Below are 15,282 nucleotides of genomic sequence, written 5' to 3' on the forward strand. Positions count from 1 at the left end.
ATCTTCCAACTTCATGTTGGGGTCATGCAGTTTTACATGCTGCAGAATTGATACAAATTCGACCAACTGCATATCATACGATCTCCCCGTTACAGTTAGTACGTGGAAACCAGCCAAGTATTTCCCATCTGCGGCAATTCGGTTGCGCGGTATATGTACCGATCTCACCACCGCAGCGTCCATCAATGGGCCCTCATAGAAGAATGGGGATCTATGTGGGGTACAATTCTCCGTCAATCATTAAGTACCTGGAACCCCTGACAGGGGATTTGTTTACAGCCCGGTACGCTGATTGCATTTTTATGAAGACAATTTCCCGGCATTAGGGGGAGAGAATAACCACAAAGAATGCCGAGAAATAGATTGGGATGTGAAAGGCATCCAGTCCTTAGATCCACGTACGAATGAGTCTGAACTAGAGGTTCAGAAGATTATAAATTTGCAAAATATTGCAAATAATCTACCAGATGCATTTACTGATTATAAAGGTGTCACAAAATCAAATGTTCCCGCTATGAATGTGCCAGAGAGAGTAGATGTGACCCATAGATCTACTCGGCCACCCAAGAGGGGGAGGAATCTGGACACAAAGGACAAGGCTTTGCAGAAGCGTCCAAGGGGAATGAGGAATCCTCAAATAGTAAATGCAAGTGAACAAAATGTTGATATTCAACTTAGGGTTGAAGGACACCTGAAGGATGTTGGACATCCAGAACCCAACACGAGTGTGCACACAAATTTTGGTGTTGGGACATTGGAAGACCTTGATCCAATTATTGAGGGAAATCACGAAGGGTCAAAAGGTATTGATGAGATATCCATTAATTATATTGATTCAAGAGAATCATACAATAGAAATACTACAGTTGTCGACATTTATTTCGCCTCTAGAATTGCAGAAGGCCTTGATTTGGATCGAGAACCTAAGTCCATGGCAGAATGCATGAAGCGCTCAGACTGGTCCAAATGGAAGGCAGCAATTGAGGATGAATTGCACTCGCTCATAAAAAGAGGGGTATTTACTGCAGTAATACCCACTCCTCAGCATGTGTTCCTGTGGGAGCAAAATGGGTTTTCGTTCGTAAGAGGAATGAGAACAATGAGGTGGTGAGATATAAGGCGAGGCTTGTAGCACAGGGGTTCACGCAGAGACACGGCATTGATTATGATGAAACATATTCTCCTGTTATGAGTGGAACAACGTTCCGATATTTAATATCACTGGCAGTGAAAATGAATTTGTCTATCCAACTGATGGATGTTGTGACTGCATATTTATATGGGTCACTGGATTCGGATATTTATATGAAAGTTCCCGAGGGAATGAAACTTCCGAATCCAAAGGCTAATCGCAACATGTATTGCGTAAAGCTTCAGAAGTCATTATATGGCTTGAAGCAGTCGGGAAGAATGTGGTATAACCGACTGAGTATATTCCTTCTTCAGAAGGGTTACTCAAACAACAGTGATTGCCATGTGTGTTTATTAAGAAATCTAAGAATGGATTTTGCATTATTTCTGTGTATGTGGATGATCTGAATATCATTGGGACTACACAAGAAATACATGAGGCAAGTAATCATCTTAAGACGGAGTTTGAGATGAAAGATTTGGGTAAGACTAAATTTTGTTTGGGCTTACAACTTGAACATCTTCCTTCGGGAATACTTGTTCATCAGTCTGCTTATATCCAAAAGATTCTTGAGAAATTTAATATGGATAAAGCATATCCATCGAAAACACCAATGGTTGTTAGATCTCTTGATAGAGATAAAGACCCATTTAGACCTAAGGGTGATGATGAAGAGGTATTAGGACCTGAGTTTCCTTACCTCAGTGCTATTGGAGCACTAATGTATCTAGCAAACTGCACCAGGCCTGATATATCATTTGCAGTAAATTTATTGGCTAGATTCAGTGCATCACCAACAAAGAGGCATTGGGTTGGTGTGAAGAACATTTTCAGATATCTTCAAGGCACCAAAGATCTTGGTTTGTTCTATCGGAAAAATCAAGATAAGACCAGGGTGGGATATTGTGATGCTGGATACCTATCGGATCCCCATAATGCCAGATCACAGACTGTTTTTGTCTTCTTGAGTGGAGGTATGGCCTTTTCTTGGAAGTCGACAAAACAAACTCTGGTGGCTACGTCCACGAATCATTCTGAAATTATTGCTTTGTTTGAAGCATCATGTGAATGTGCATGGCTTCGCAGAATGATTAACTTTATTGAAGGTTCAAGTGGGATTGGATCATTGGAATCACCCACTATTATCTATGAAGATAATGCTGCATGTATTACACAGATGCAAACATGTTATATAAAGAGTAATATTACAAAGCATATTTCTCCTAAGTTATTTTATCCCCATGAGTTACAGCAGATCGGGGAGATAAATATTTTGCAAACGAAGTCATGTGATAATCTTGCTGATTTGTTTACAAAGTCATTACCAAGTTCTTTATTTGAGCAGTACATCAATGGAATTGGTATGAAACGACTTCGGGATTTGCAAAGTTCTGGAGGAGTGTCTCCCTGAATGATAATCTGTTTGTGATCCTCGGATCTTTGATATTGCACTCTTTTCCTTTATAAGTTTTTCCTAAATGGTTTCTTATGGAAGGTTTTTAATGAGGCAATAGTAATGCAGGCATTGTGATATGTCGGTTTCTCCTTATTTTCCCACTGGGTTTTTGGAAGGAGTTTTTGATGGCATATTGTACATATCTCCTCAGATTTTTCCTACAGGGTTTTTGGAGGAGACTAATCGTGATGATGATGATCAAGATGTTGATGATGATGTTTACAAGAATAATTGAAGCAGAGATTAAGGGGGGTGTTAGGATTAATTAATTAGTTTAATTAAAGGAAATCCCTGCTTAGCAAAACCGATGTGCGGCTTCTCTCCCGATGGGTCACGTCTATTGTAACGGACGCGTTCTTTCGATCCATCGCTTGTAAGGGTCGCGCCTGTGCGACCCGTCCCTTACAGGGATATAAATATGTACATCATCGATATCCATCAACAACGATTAATTACTGTTCATTCGCACAGTTTCTTTACACTTCTCATCGCTGTGCAGATTCCCGTTCCTTTTATTATTCTTGTGCGCAAACTGCATGCATGTGTGGTCCGGTTGTGGTCATGCAACGTTGATTGATTCCGGTGCACTAACATATCATGTGGTGATGTGGCGGATTGATCGCTCGCTCTGGTCTAGCTACTGCCTAGGCTAGCTGGGGCCATGCATGCTCATGCAAATCAAGATCCAAATCGTCAACGACCTGCCAAAGCAACAGCGTGGACATGGTACAAAGGTGGTCGTTGGAATTGGATCACGTCGATTGCATGGCTCAGCAAACAGAGTACATTGAAAGACGATCGAGTTGGATCTGTTCTGGAAGTAGCTGTTCGGCATGCATGCGTGCGTGCTATCGTCTTCGTACGTGTAAGCTGAGCTGCAAATGGACCATACATGCATACGTGCATACGTCCGGCGGGATAGCATGCATGTGAATGGCAGACCGGCACGTACGTACGTGAGTTACGTAGCGGTAGGACTGTAGGCTGTAGGAGCACGCAGCACTACACGGCGTCGCTTCGCGCGTCGTGTGTCCTTATCCAACTCGTACCTACAGTCCTACCCCTACTCCTGGCCTGGCCGGATGTGGTCAAACATAGTCAGACCCATCCATGCGCGCCGATCCGTCGCAATCGGGTGACCGACGGCTCACGCGCGTCCACGGTCGGCCAGCTGAAACGGGATACGGCTTCTGAACAGATCAGCGCGCGCAGCCGTACGTACTGCGTGTACACATACGCGTCGCCTACATGTATACGTACCTTGGGGTCTAGAAGATATACATTGACGTAGGTAGACGGTCTCACTGAAGCCGGCCGTGCATGTTATAGCTATATATATACGTGTGTGCAGAGCGTCGACCGGGCAGTGATGGCGGTGTCATGGAAGTCTCGGCTCTACGTATAAGTATGTACGTAGATGCGTATTATAGATCATGCCATACATAGTACGTACATGTACAGGGCAGCCGACAGCGAGGAATAGCTGGCTATGGAACGTAGGGTATAGATGCATTGGTGGCTCACGTGGCAATGTTTATCCGTCCAGGCCAGCGCGCAGAGCATAAATGTTGACCCGATGGATGCAATGGCATCAAGTCAGTCAATGGCTTCCAGGGTAATTTGGGCCATCCATGTATACTGCAATTAATATGCTCGCATGCGCGGTGTATATCCAAGAGTAGGTGTTTTGTGGCCGTATATGTACAGCCGTCAGTTTCGAAATCCAATAAATAAAGAAGTCCAAAAAAGAAGGAGAGTCAAAATGGAGGCACAGACATGCGTGCCATTGATTCGCGCTGCTCTACGATTGTGGTCGGCACAGGGAATTCAAAAGCGGCAAAAGTCCTTGGAGAAGCCTACTCCGCTTACAGCTGCAGGCCGGCGTGCTTGTGTGTTCAAAGGCCGGCAGCAAGGTGCGATTCAAAGCAGAAAGAGGTCCACGCATGAAGAATTCGTGCTACGTGCGCAGGTACCCCGCCCCGCCGCACCCGGAATGAGGAATGTTGACGGGGGCGATCGACACAAACGTAGGGAGAAAAGAAAACAGAGTGAAAGTGTGTCCCGGTTCGATGCATGTGCCCTTCTTGTCAGTACTACCGCCTATTGACACTAAAATCATACGACTGCACATGAAAACGAACGCAACGAAAGCGTTTCGGCTTTTCTGAAGGTCGTGCAGCACAGTGCTGTCTGCCTGTACGTGCCCTTCTTTGGTTTGATTGAGCCTGGCGTATTGCTTGTGCCGGTCCCGTTCCTGTCGTCGGTTTCCGTCAAGGCGTCCCGAGCTCTATCACCTGATCCCTCCTGTCTCCTGGTGAATGCTTGGAAGAGTTGGACGGGACGACGCACAGCGACGTGGGCGGCAGACTACACTGCGGGGTTTTCGTTGAAGACCTTGATGGCTTGATGCTTTCACCTGTCAATTATTGTCTCTGTATGCGAGCATTGCATATGACCTTGACGCTTTCACCTGTGACTGATTTTACGGGGAGAGGAACAGGCTTCACCTCCAGCCTCCGGGCGTATGTCCCCATTGCCGATGCGTGCACGCTGAATATTGAAGAAAGCTAGAAAAGCCATGGCTGCTTCTAGTACCTGGCCATTCGTGAGCTGTGGCCATGACGCGTATAGCTTAGTAGTGCCTGCTGAAAGATAAAAAGAATGTTCACTGAAACGAACGCATCTCGGTGCTGGGAAACCAGCACCCCGATTCTCACTCGAATGATCGTAGCGTGTTGCCATCCAGGAGAGAGGGGTTACGACTGATGTCCCCCCTGCTTTGTTGTTGCTTGTGAGCCGTCGTCGCTTCTAGATGAACAACCGGCGACGCAACGCGATTGTCGCAGTGGATCGTACCGTATGGGCTGGAGTGTAGCGTCCTTGGGCGACAGCGGCGCTCCCGAACACGCCGTTTCGCCTGTCGTTTTGCTGCTGCTTCCGTCTGATCACGACAGTGGCAAGGGCAAACTTGGTTCTTTCTCCTTCATCTGAACCCGGTTTGATGACTTCAAAAATTGACGCTGCGGTTGGTGCGCAACGCGCATTTTCAGTGGGACGGATAAACGGATACATCCTTTTTTGAAGAAAAAGGGGTATATCCTGATCACTTAACAGCTAGGCAGAAACCTTGGATCAGAGGCTCCGTGCAGGTACAGAATTGCGGCCGCTCTAGTGGACATGCCACTCTCCTTCTAGAAGAGCATGCATGGTCCCTGAAATGCAGTTAGAAAGAATGGGCAGCAATGGGAAACAGTTTGTCTAATTCACATCTAGATGTTCTGTAAGGATATCACATCTAAGCTCCCACCAATATATAATGCAGCAACAAGAAACAAAAAAAAAACTAAGACAAAAAATAGACCACAAACAGAGTAGACATCAGCTTAGATGTGATATAACTATGTCACATCTAGATGTGTCCTAAACAGACCCATGGGAAAATCCCAGCATCGACAACAGTCAAGCGCACGAGGATGGGAAACTGGGGCTCTTGGCTAAGCTCAAAAGGGGGTGTAATGATTTGCATTATGGTGACAAGATTAACTGTACAAAGTACAATGACATACACAGGAAAATTGCAAGAGAACTCTTCACGCACCCATATACCTTTACCCCCAAAAAAAAGTACACCGGAGGTTTCAGATGCACATTGCTGAAATCTGCAAGCCTATATAACTTCTGGGGTTCTTCGGGTAGGAGGTTTCATCAAGCCCCGGGACACGGACATGGCCTGTAAATAAAATCTAATACTCTTTGGCCTTCTTCCGCAGCTCATTTAGCTCCTTCTCAATCTCTGTGTCTCGGAAGGGGCTACCTGATTTGCTGGCTGCGGCTCTGCCCGGAGGGAGTTCGCCCTTCTGTGTGTGTGACATGAAACTATAGTCATGCATATGGAATGGACGGAATGAAAAACAGACATAGAAGATTCCTTTTTGTATTTCAGTTAGCTTGCCAGCTTATGATCCAATTATGTGTTTTGGTGCACATCCCAACAGGAAGGGGACAGAATCAAAAGTAGACAGAATCTCCTTTTTAACTTCAAAAACACTATAATTTTGAGTAAAAACAACGAAACGTACCAAAGATCTCCCGGACAGTTCTTTTCTCATTTGTGCAAGATCATCGTCAACCGATGTAGTCTCAAGCATTGCAAACTGTGCACATAAAATACCGCAGGTCAGATCTTATTACCACAATGAATATCTTTAGAAGTTACCACTCACTCTCCAGTTTTACCTTTCCTTCTAGATCATCAGCTCCTAATTGACCAAGTGCCTCAGCTTGGGATTCCATAGTCATAACTGACAGCACAAAACATGTAGCGATTCGTAAGAATAAAATGTACAAATAATTTGTCACCACATATCACTGGTCGGCTCGCTGATAACACAGCCAGTAAGAGAATCTAGTGGCACATGTAATTTCCCGACCAGTAGAAGACACATAACATTCACTACACAAGCAAGAGGATTAAAACATGGTAGTATAATTTACAAAGGTCATACTCATAACAACTCAAATAGGAGATGCTACAACACGTCAATCAAAATATTCATCATAAAATGCTAGACTCTGTTGAAATGGACAAACTATCCACTGCTTGAAAACTAGATACTTAATGTGACCATTCAAATAATTTTTGGCAACAACAAAAAACATCCAGGTGCATTTTGTTGATACAATGGCTGGCAAATTTGACAACTTATGGAGGGAAAAAAAATACCACTACCTAGTTCCAGTTGCTACCTGATGCGCTCGAATATTATGCCACTGATAGTTTGACAAATTTTGAGGTTCAAGTCTCTAATGGGTCATTAAGGTTACTGAATGAGTACTCTAGCACCTTTTGAGCATGCATCTAGCCTTAAGCCCATATCAGTTCATACTAAATATGCAAACAAGTGGGTACTTCAAAAGATAAATAACACTATTACAAGAAAATCACTAACGAAGAAAGTACCTTTCTCCTCCATCTTCTCAAACGCTGACAAGGCACCACTTGTATTCACATTCCCCAGCATTTCACTCACTTTTGTTGCGGTCCTAAAGAAAAAGCAAGGCTAATCATCACATAAACAAAACTATGAAGTAGTAGGCGCCGAAACAGAACCAATGAATGAATGGTGCATACTTTGCTGATTGAGCACAGGCTTTTAGGGTATCCTTTTTCTGCTTGGCCTCTGCTATCTTGCTCTCAAGAAGCTACAGAATGACATAATATACATGTTTAAAAAAAGATGAAATAAGGCCAAAAAAAATACAAATAGGTAGTACTCGCCCTGTGAGGCATATGGTCCCAGATATATAAATTTGTATTCAGGAAAAGAGCAACCCTGCAACTAATAAGCTCACCCTGGTATTTGAAACAAGATTTTCGACGACACTCTTCTGCTGATCAAGCTGGGCCTTTAACGAGCTTGCATTTTCCTAAGCACACAAACACGTAACAAAATTGTAACATGAATTTAGCATACGGATAAACACAAGTTGACGTAAGATGTATATAACAAAATTGTAACATGAATTTAGCATACGAATTAACACAAGTTGATGTAAGATGTATATAACAAAATTGTAACATGAATTTAGCAAAATTAACACAAGTTGACGTAAGATGTATATAACAAAATTGTAACATGAATTTAGCATACGAATTTACACAAGTTGACATAAGATGTATAGAACAAAATTGTAACATGAATTTAGCATACGAATTAACACAAGTTGACGTAAGATGTATATAGCATATACATGTTATTGCGAGTCGAGGATTGAAAGGCACAAATGTATAACGCAAACACTCAATAGGATTTGATTCTAATAGCAAGTTGCAGTCTACACTCTAGTAACAGTGTGACTGGGCAGACATTTGATCCAGCACACTAGATCTATAAGATGCTTACAGCATATGATTTACGCCGTTTAAGGGCTTCACGAGCAAGATCCTCTTCACCCTTTTGAAGAGCAAGTTGAGCCCTCCGATACCTAAATTTAATAAAAATGGCACTGTAAAACAAACAGACGACAGGAATCAAATGTAAGCTTATAGTTACCAATAACATTACCAATCAGCATCAGCTTGTTCGGCAGCTTTGTACTTGTTCTCAGGCCTCTTTTGAGATGCCAAGACCTTCCAAAACCAAAAACCATGTTATAAGGTTGAATGCAACAGAATATTGTACAATAGGCTCGTATTTCCATTTTACATCTATATACATGGCACCCTCTGTGACAAGAAGATCCCACAGAAGCTAGAGATTCAAACTAACAAGAAGCTGGTAACACAAGAGGCAGCTAACCAAAACTAGCATCAACACCACAATTTTTTGTATTAGTGGCAACAACAGCAGAACTGAAGTTGTTAAAAATGTACTGTCACTGGTGCAGTTTTAGGATTATAACAATAAACACAACAAACCTGTGCAGTGGCTTGCCGCATCTTTATTAAATCATCATTCATCTCCAAGACCGCTTGATCTAGGATCTTCTCAGGGTCTTCAAATGAACTCAGAATTGCATTTGCATAGGACTAGAAAAACCAGCAAGGCACAAGCACTTAGTTAAATAAACACAAAACTATGCTACCGTGTAACGAAATATTGGCTGAAATGGCCTTACTCACCCTGACAACCCTAGTTAGTCTATCGAAGAGGTTACTCCGTATGGCGTTGCACTTAAATCTGTTGACATTTGATTGACGTACTTGCACAGCTCGAAGAGAAACTGCAGAGGATGTAGTTAACTAGAGGTCATCAACATGGCCATTGGCACAACACCAAATAACTACAAATATGAAATTCGATAAGCTCTCTACTGCAAACATATTAATGTATGTTACCAGCACGAGTGACTGCCTGAGCATGTAAGCTAAGAAGATTAAGAGACATGATAAAATGTAAATATCTGGCATGCTTTAATAGTACATGATATAGTTTGTAGCTGGAACCGCAAATTAGCATGGAATGGCTTCAATGAGCATGCTATTGGAGATTTGGAGGTCAATCCGGTTCGTTTCAGAGCAGGTTCCACAACCATAAGGAAACAATAATCACAATCTCCAAAACCTTCGGCCTATCAACCTTCCAATTTGGACCTCTACGCTAGCATAGGTGTACTCGCTAAACTAGCTAACCGAATCCACAGCTACAAGTTTATTACAGCAATCTCTGCCACAAAGCACATGAAACATGGGGGGAGCAGGGCACGAACTCGAGAAACGCACCGCTGCCGCTGAGGAAGGAGGTCCGGAGGGCGACCGGGCGGAAGCTGGCGGTTGAAGGCGGCGTCGCGAGCCTGAGGCTCGTCGGCGGGGCCCTAATCTCCATCGATTCGGGGCGTAGCGGAGGACCAGATGGAGAGAGGAACCCTAGAGTTGCAGACCCTGGGATTTCAGAACCTATGAATCAATGGATGAAGCAAAGAGAAGATCGTGAAGAGGAAGCGTACCTGGAGCTCCTGTGGCCGGAGATGGGATTGTTGGGGCTCGGGGTCGCCGGAGACTGGCGGCGCGGCTCACCTGACAGGGAGAGCGGCTTGGGTCGATTTCAAGGATTGTTTGGTGAATCGGCTGCGGAACGGGGGCGTTGTCGCAAAAGTGGCTGAGCCCTCTCCACCACCCCGATCTGGACGGTACACGCTAGATCGGGCGGCACACGAGCTCGCTCTGTGTGTGCCGGTCGGCCGGTGCATCACGCAATGAAGTCAGTGCTTCAAAAAAAGCGAGTGCTGTTTTACACGGGCCGGACCGGGCAAAGACCTGCCTGAAAATGCCAGGCCTGGGCCTGGCATGATGGCCCAAAAGTACACATTGCCTTAGCATTTTGGAGACATTCTCTAAAATAAAAGCATTTTAGAGACATTAATTTTATTATTGTACAATAAGTGGAATAATTGTATACAACTTGGAGGAAAGCTTCAATGAGAGGTATGGCGGATCTTGAGAGAGGTGAACACCCTGTCTTGAACGCCCCGACAGCTGGTTTTGGCCGGCGCATCTGACTTTCTGCCATGAACGGAGAGAGAATAACCACTGAAGCTCACAACTTGGGGTGGTCCGCGATTCACATTCTATGCTTGAATATGGGAACCACCATTAGATGGCTTAATAGGTATGATGTGTTGGCGAAGTTTTGGCTCCTGAGCTCATGTGCACCCGGATAAACAAATGCATAAGTAAGGATTAACAATAAACATGTTCACTTGTTCTAGTTGCATGCAAATTTTCAAGGAGAAATGACATTGATGTTGCTCCATAAAAACTATAGTGCTACGAAAAGCTTATTTTGAAAGTTTTTTAAAGCACCTTTTTTTCTCAGACCACCACAAATGTTGTTTCTTCACCAATTTTTGCACAGTCAAAACAAGCATACAAGTTAGTTACCAGAAAATAGATTTCATTTTTTTTGTCATTTTCCTTGATTTTATTGTCCATCCGGGTGCACACGAGCTCAGGCTTAGAATTGAATTTCTGTTAAAAGCACGAACTATATTGCACACTAAGAGGATGGTTTGTAAGGTTGAAATATATTGCACAAACCGATATTGTCAATAGAATTTCATGTAATAGTAAAAAAATACAGTGCAAACTAAGCATTGAACTCCTGCTAAAAATACAATCGCACCTCTGGCAAAAGTACTCCCTCTGTAACTTAATATACGATGTCGTCGCAAAAAAAAAACTTAATATAAGATGTTTTTTTACACTGTCATGGACTCTAATAACGTCTTATAAAATGTTACAGATACATACATGATTGTCAGAGCAATTAGTCGCTTTTGGCAGTGGCTTGCATTCCCTACGCAGTGACCTGTGATGTGAACAAAAAGCAGTGATTTTCAAGTAGTCGTGGCGGAGATAGCCACGTCCGGCTATGCTGCAGCAAAATGATCCGAGGGTCAGGAAGGCGTTGCGCCTATGGAGTAGAGCCTGATAGTTGCCGTTTTTCACGTAACAGTCAAATCTGGTGGTTCGATTCAACCTGCATGGATCAAGGCAGCGTCTGTTATCCGATCCATCCTTCCCTGTTGACTAGGGCAGTCGTTGCTCTCTCTGGAGTGCTAACCACCCTCCTCTATATATACCGGAGGAAACAAGAGTATACGCAGCTGAAAGGCGGCATTTTGAGAGAGAATCATGGCGGCGATGAGCATGAAGACGATGATGGCGTTAGCGCTGCTCCTGTGCCTGGCCGTGGCCGCGTCGCTGGGAGGCGTGGAGGCGAGGAAGCACCCGGGGAAGGAGACCCTGGGGTACTACGAGCTGCGCCGGGGCGAGTTCTCCATGGTGGTCACCAACTGGGGCGCCACCATCCTCTCCGTCCGACTCCCCGACAAGAACGGTACTGGCTGCTCTTAGGACGTATTCCCTTGATTATGTTTCTTGTTGAGATGGAGATGCTGATCGATGCATCCATGGTTAATTGGCAGGGCGCATCGACGACGTTGTTCTTGGGTACAAGACCATCGGAGGTTATGTGGTGCGCTGCTTGATCTTGAACTGTTTACTTAACCTCGGTGGTGGTGGACTGGTGGTGCCGCCGACATTGATTCGTTTGTTTGATCCTTTCTTTCTTTTTTTCTTGACGACGCAGAATGACACCACCTACTTCGGCGCGCTGGTGGGGCGGGTGGCGAACCGGATCGCCGGCGGGCGGTTCACGATCAAGAACCACCCCTACCACACCTACACCAACGACGGCAACAACACGCTCCACGGCGGCCACCGCGGGTTCAACCAGGTGTTCTGGTCGGTGCGGGAGCGGGCCACCGGCGCCTTCCCCTACATCACCTTCTACTACCGCAGCGGCGACGGCGAGGAGGGCTTCCCGGGCGCCCTGGACGTGCTCGTCACCTACAAGATCGACGGCGACTACTCGTACAGCGTCACCATGTACGCCCGCCCCGTGGACAAGCCGACGCCCGTGAACCTGGCGCAGCACACGTACTGGAACCTGCGCGGGCACGGGCGGGGCACCGTCCTCGACCACTCCGTCCAGATCTTCGCGTCCGCCGTCACCCCCGTCGGCGGCGACCTCATCCCCACGGGCGCCGTGACGCCCGTCGCCGGCACGCCCTTCGACTTCCGCGCCCCGGCGGCGCCCGGCGCGCGCATCGCGGAGGTGGAGGGGGGCTACGACATCAACTACGTGCTGGACGGCCGCGACGCGGACGGGCAGGGGGTGCGCAAGGTGGCGGTGGTGAGCGAGGCCACGTCCGGGCGGGTGATGGAGCTGTGGGGCGACCAGCCCGGCGTGCAGTTCTACACCGGCAACTTCCTCAAGGGCGACGAGGGCAAGGGCGGCGCCGTGTACGAGAAGCACGGCGGGCTGTGCCTGGAGACGCAGGACTTCCCCGACGCCGTGCACAACCCCAAGTTCCCCACCGAGATCTACCGCGCGGGCCAGGTGTACAAGCACTACATGCTCTACAAGTTCTCCATCGCCGGCAAGTAGCCGGGATCCGATCCGATCCGTCCGGCAACAAGTTTTCGATGTTAGTACTAGTACGTAGCAGTAGCTAGAGAGGATACTTGACTTGATCATGCATGTTGCCGGTGGAATAAATAAACATTACGTTACGGCCGGTGAGGACCCCCTCATGTCATGTCTCAGTCGCTCATCCTCCCGTGCGCTCGGCCCTGTTGCCGATCCGGGGAGCTCGTCATCGCGCCCTGCTTGGTGTCTAGGATTGTGCCCTCTTTTGTTCAGAACCTCAGATGGGCATCCATATTTTAGAATTCACATCAATTGTGTCTCGCATATACATTCCGCCTACTATCTCTGAGACTCCGTCTCCCCAATCTAATCTTACCAACCTCCCTTACACTGCCACCCCCACACTTTGAATTTAAAGCGCATAATTATGCAGTTGTGCATATGTGAAGATTCCAAAAAAGAAAAGAAAAACGTATGTAAGAGGTTATCGATATCCATCTAGCCTTTGCACGGCAGTAAGGGCGAAAAGAAAAAACTGAAGACATAGTGGGAAGCTAATATTGGTCTAGAAAAAGTAAAAGTGGAGAAATCATGAGCTCACAAAATGGACCTGAATATATATAGTAGAAATCACATCGAAAAGAAAGTGTGCCTCTTGAACAACTTATGATGAATAACAATAATAAGCAAATCGGTAGTTAAATGCTCCGATAACCAACTTTCCCGAGTATATTTTATCAACGTTTATAGTTTACACCATCCTTAAAACAATAGCCTTTGCATAGAACATTCGTCTTCACCCAATATTGATGGGTCAATATGGCTTGGCGGCACTTGTAAGAAGATTTAGTATTATCAAATAGTATACGGTGATGGATTAGGCAGGACACCTGGCCGAATATTTTATTTCCGTGTACTGCATTTTCATATTATTGGAGGAAGGAGATGTGATGTCGGACAATAAAATTGAAAAAGACTGAGAAACAATAAAACGACAATAGGTGGGGAAGTTTTGTGCCAGAAGAAGACCTGGGGGCCAAGGCCCAACCCCTGATGGGGCCTGGACGGCCTAAGCGACCACCTTACAAGGGCGCCTACGGCCTGTGGGTAGGTGGCTCCGGTGCTCGATGATCTAAATATTCAGTGAAACCTCCACCCTAATTATCGAGCATTTTTTCGCCGCTGCCACATTGCATTTCTAAGGCAATCTTCGTTTCAACCCTCATCTAGTATTCTGCCCAGGGGGAACCATCTCCATCATCACCGACATCGATCCCCGCGCTCTAGTATGAGTTATGAGTAGTCCACCCCCTCGACTACAAGTTCATGAAAGTAGCCAAAGGTGTAATATCTCCATATTGATGTGTTTATGATGTTCAATATAAGAGCCATATGAGTTGCCTACATGATTATGGTTAATCTGATGTATTCATAGTGGTGGTGTTGGTCATATGATGAATTATTTCTTTATGTTCAGATTTATGGATGTCATCTTCTTTGATTTGTAGATGTATATTTCTCTCTAGATATTTGTTTACTCTTCTTCAATTTAGATCATTAATCAGTAGTGGGGGATGTGCATTAGTTGGGTTCAATCTTGCAACTAATCATGCGTCAGTGACAAAAAGTGAAAAAAATGTTTGTATAGAATTGTTGCCACTAAGGGTTATGGTTGATTAGAGGGTTCATCGAATTTCATAAACAAAGAGTATGTCATCTTGCTCAAAGAAATTACATGTGTTCACACTTAATGTCCAGATGGTGCAGAGGGATCTTGATATATGGACGTGCTATTTGGCTATAAGATGCAGAGGGTAAGTCGGTCTAATAGTATTACAGACGTACTGCCCATGTAGAATCAACACATTCATATGTTTGGCATGAGCATGAGATATTTCATTATGTACTTTTGCACATGATTATGTTACTTACCACACTTTTATGTACTAGAGATGCACTTGGTGAACCTATAAACCCCGGTCCAATTTCCAGCATAAGAATCACCTTCCAACAACTTCTACATGCACTTTTTATTTTCTGTTCTGTTTTATTCAAAAAATACAAAAATATTTTCTACCACATCATCTTTTAATTTTCTTGTGCAACTAGCAAGACTAGCAAGGTTGACACCTTGTTAAAACCATTGGGGGCACCAATGAAGTTTTATTTGTGTTTGCAAAACATTAAACTGTTGCGGAAAACTAACACCTTCATTGAGAGAAATTTCCCGTGTACTGCAAACTCCTACATTGGGAGCCCAA

General features: G+C 45.0%; 2 protein-coding genes across 3 annotated transcripts; one reads left to right on the top strand and one right to left on the bottom strand.

The window, feature by feature from the left end:
* Positions 1 to 6,083: 6,083 nt before the first annotated feature.
* Positions 6,084 to 10,273, bottom strand: LOC123080149 (probable membrane-associated 30 kDa protein, chloroplastic). Of its 2 annotated transcripts, none has more exons than XM_044503038.1 (12): positions 10,035 to 10,273; positions 9,811 to 9,954; positions 9,211 to 9,311; positions 9,007 to 9,117; positions 8,654 to 8,718; positions 8,492 to 8,573; positions 7,941 to 8,015; positions 7,720 to 7,790; positions 7,549 to 7,631; positions 6,825 to 6,889; positions 6,668 to 6,742; positions 6,084 to 6,445 (listed from the first exon to the last, which is right to left on the bottom strand). In XM_044503038.1, exons 2-12 carry the CDS (start codon positions 9,911 to 9,913, stop codon positions 6,332 to 6,334), a joined length of 945 nt encoding a protein of 314 aa, XP_044358973.1. In that variant the 5' UTR covers positions 9,914 to 9,954; positions 10,035 to 10,273; the 3' UTR covers positions 6,084 to 6,331. The 2 variants fall into 2 exon arrangements, with proteins under 2 accessions (XP_044358973.1, XP_044358972.1); XM_044503037.1 differs by having other exon boundaries at positions 9,811 to 9,969; positions 10,035 to 10,192.
* Positions 10,274 to 11,677: 1,404 nt separating this feature from the next.
* LOC123075172 (galactose mutarotase) lies at positions 11,678 to 13,164 on the top strand. Its single transcript, XM_044497839.1, has 3 exons — positions 11,678 to 11,926; positions 12,015 to 12,064; positions 12,179 to 13,164. Exons 1-3 carry the CDS (start codon positions 11,722 to 11,724, stop codon positions 13,037 to 13,039), a joined length of 1,116 nt encoding a protein of 371 aa, XP_044353774.1. The 5' UTR covers positions 11,678 to 11,721; the 3' UTR covers positions 13,040 to 13,164.
* Positions 13,165 to 15,282: the final 2,118 nt, after the last annotated feature.

This window comes from Triticum aestivum, chromosome 3D (genome assembly GCF_018294505.1).
Source record: "Triticum aestivum cultivar Chinese Spring chromosome 3D, IWGSC CS RefSeq v2.1, whole genome shotgun sequence".
Classification (NCBI taxonomy): domain Eukaryota; kingdom Viridiplantae; phylum Streptophyta; class Magnoliopsida; order Poales; family Poaceae; genus Triticum; species Triticum aestivum.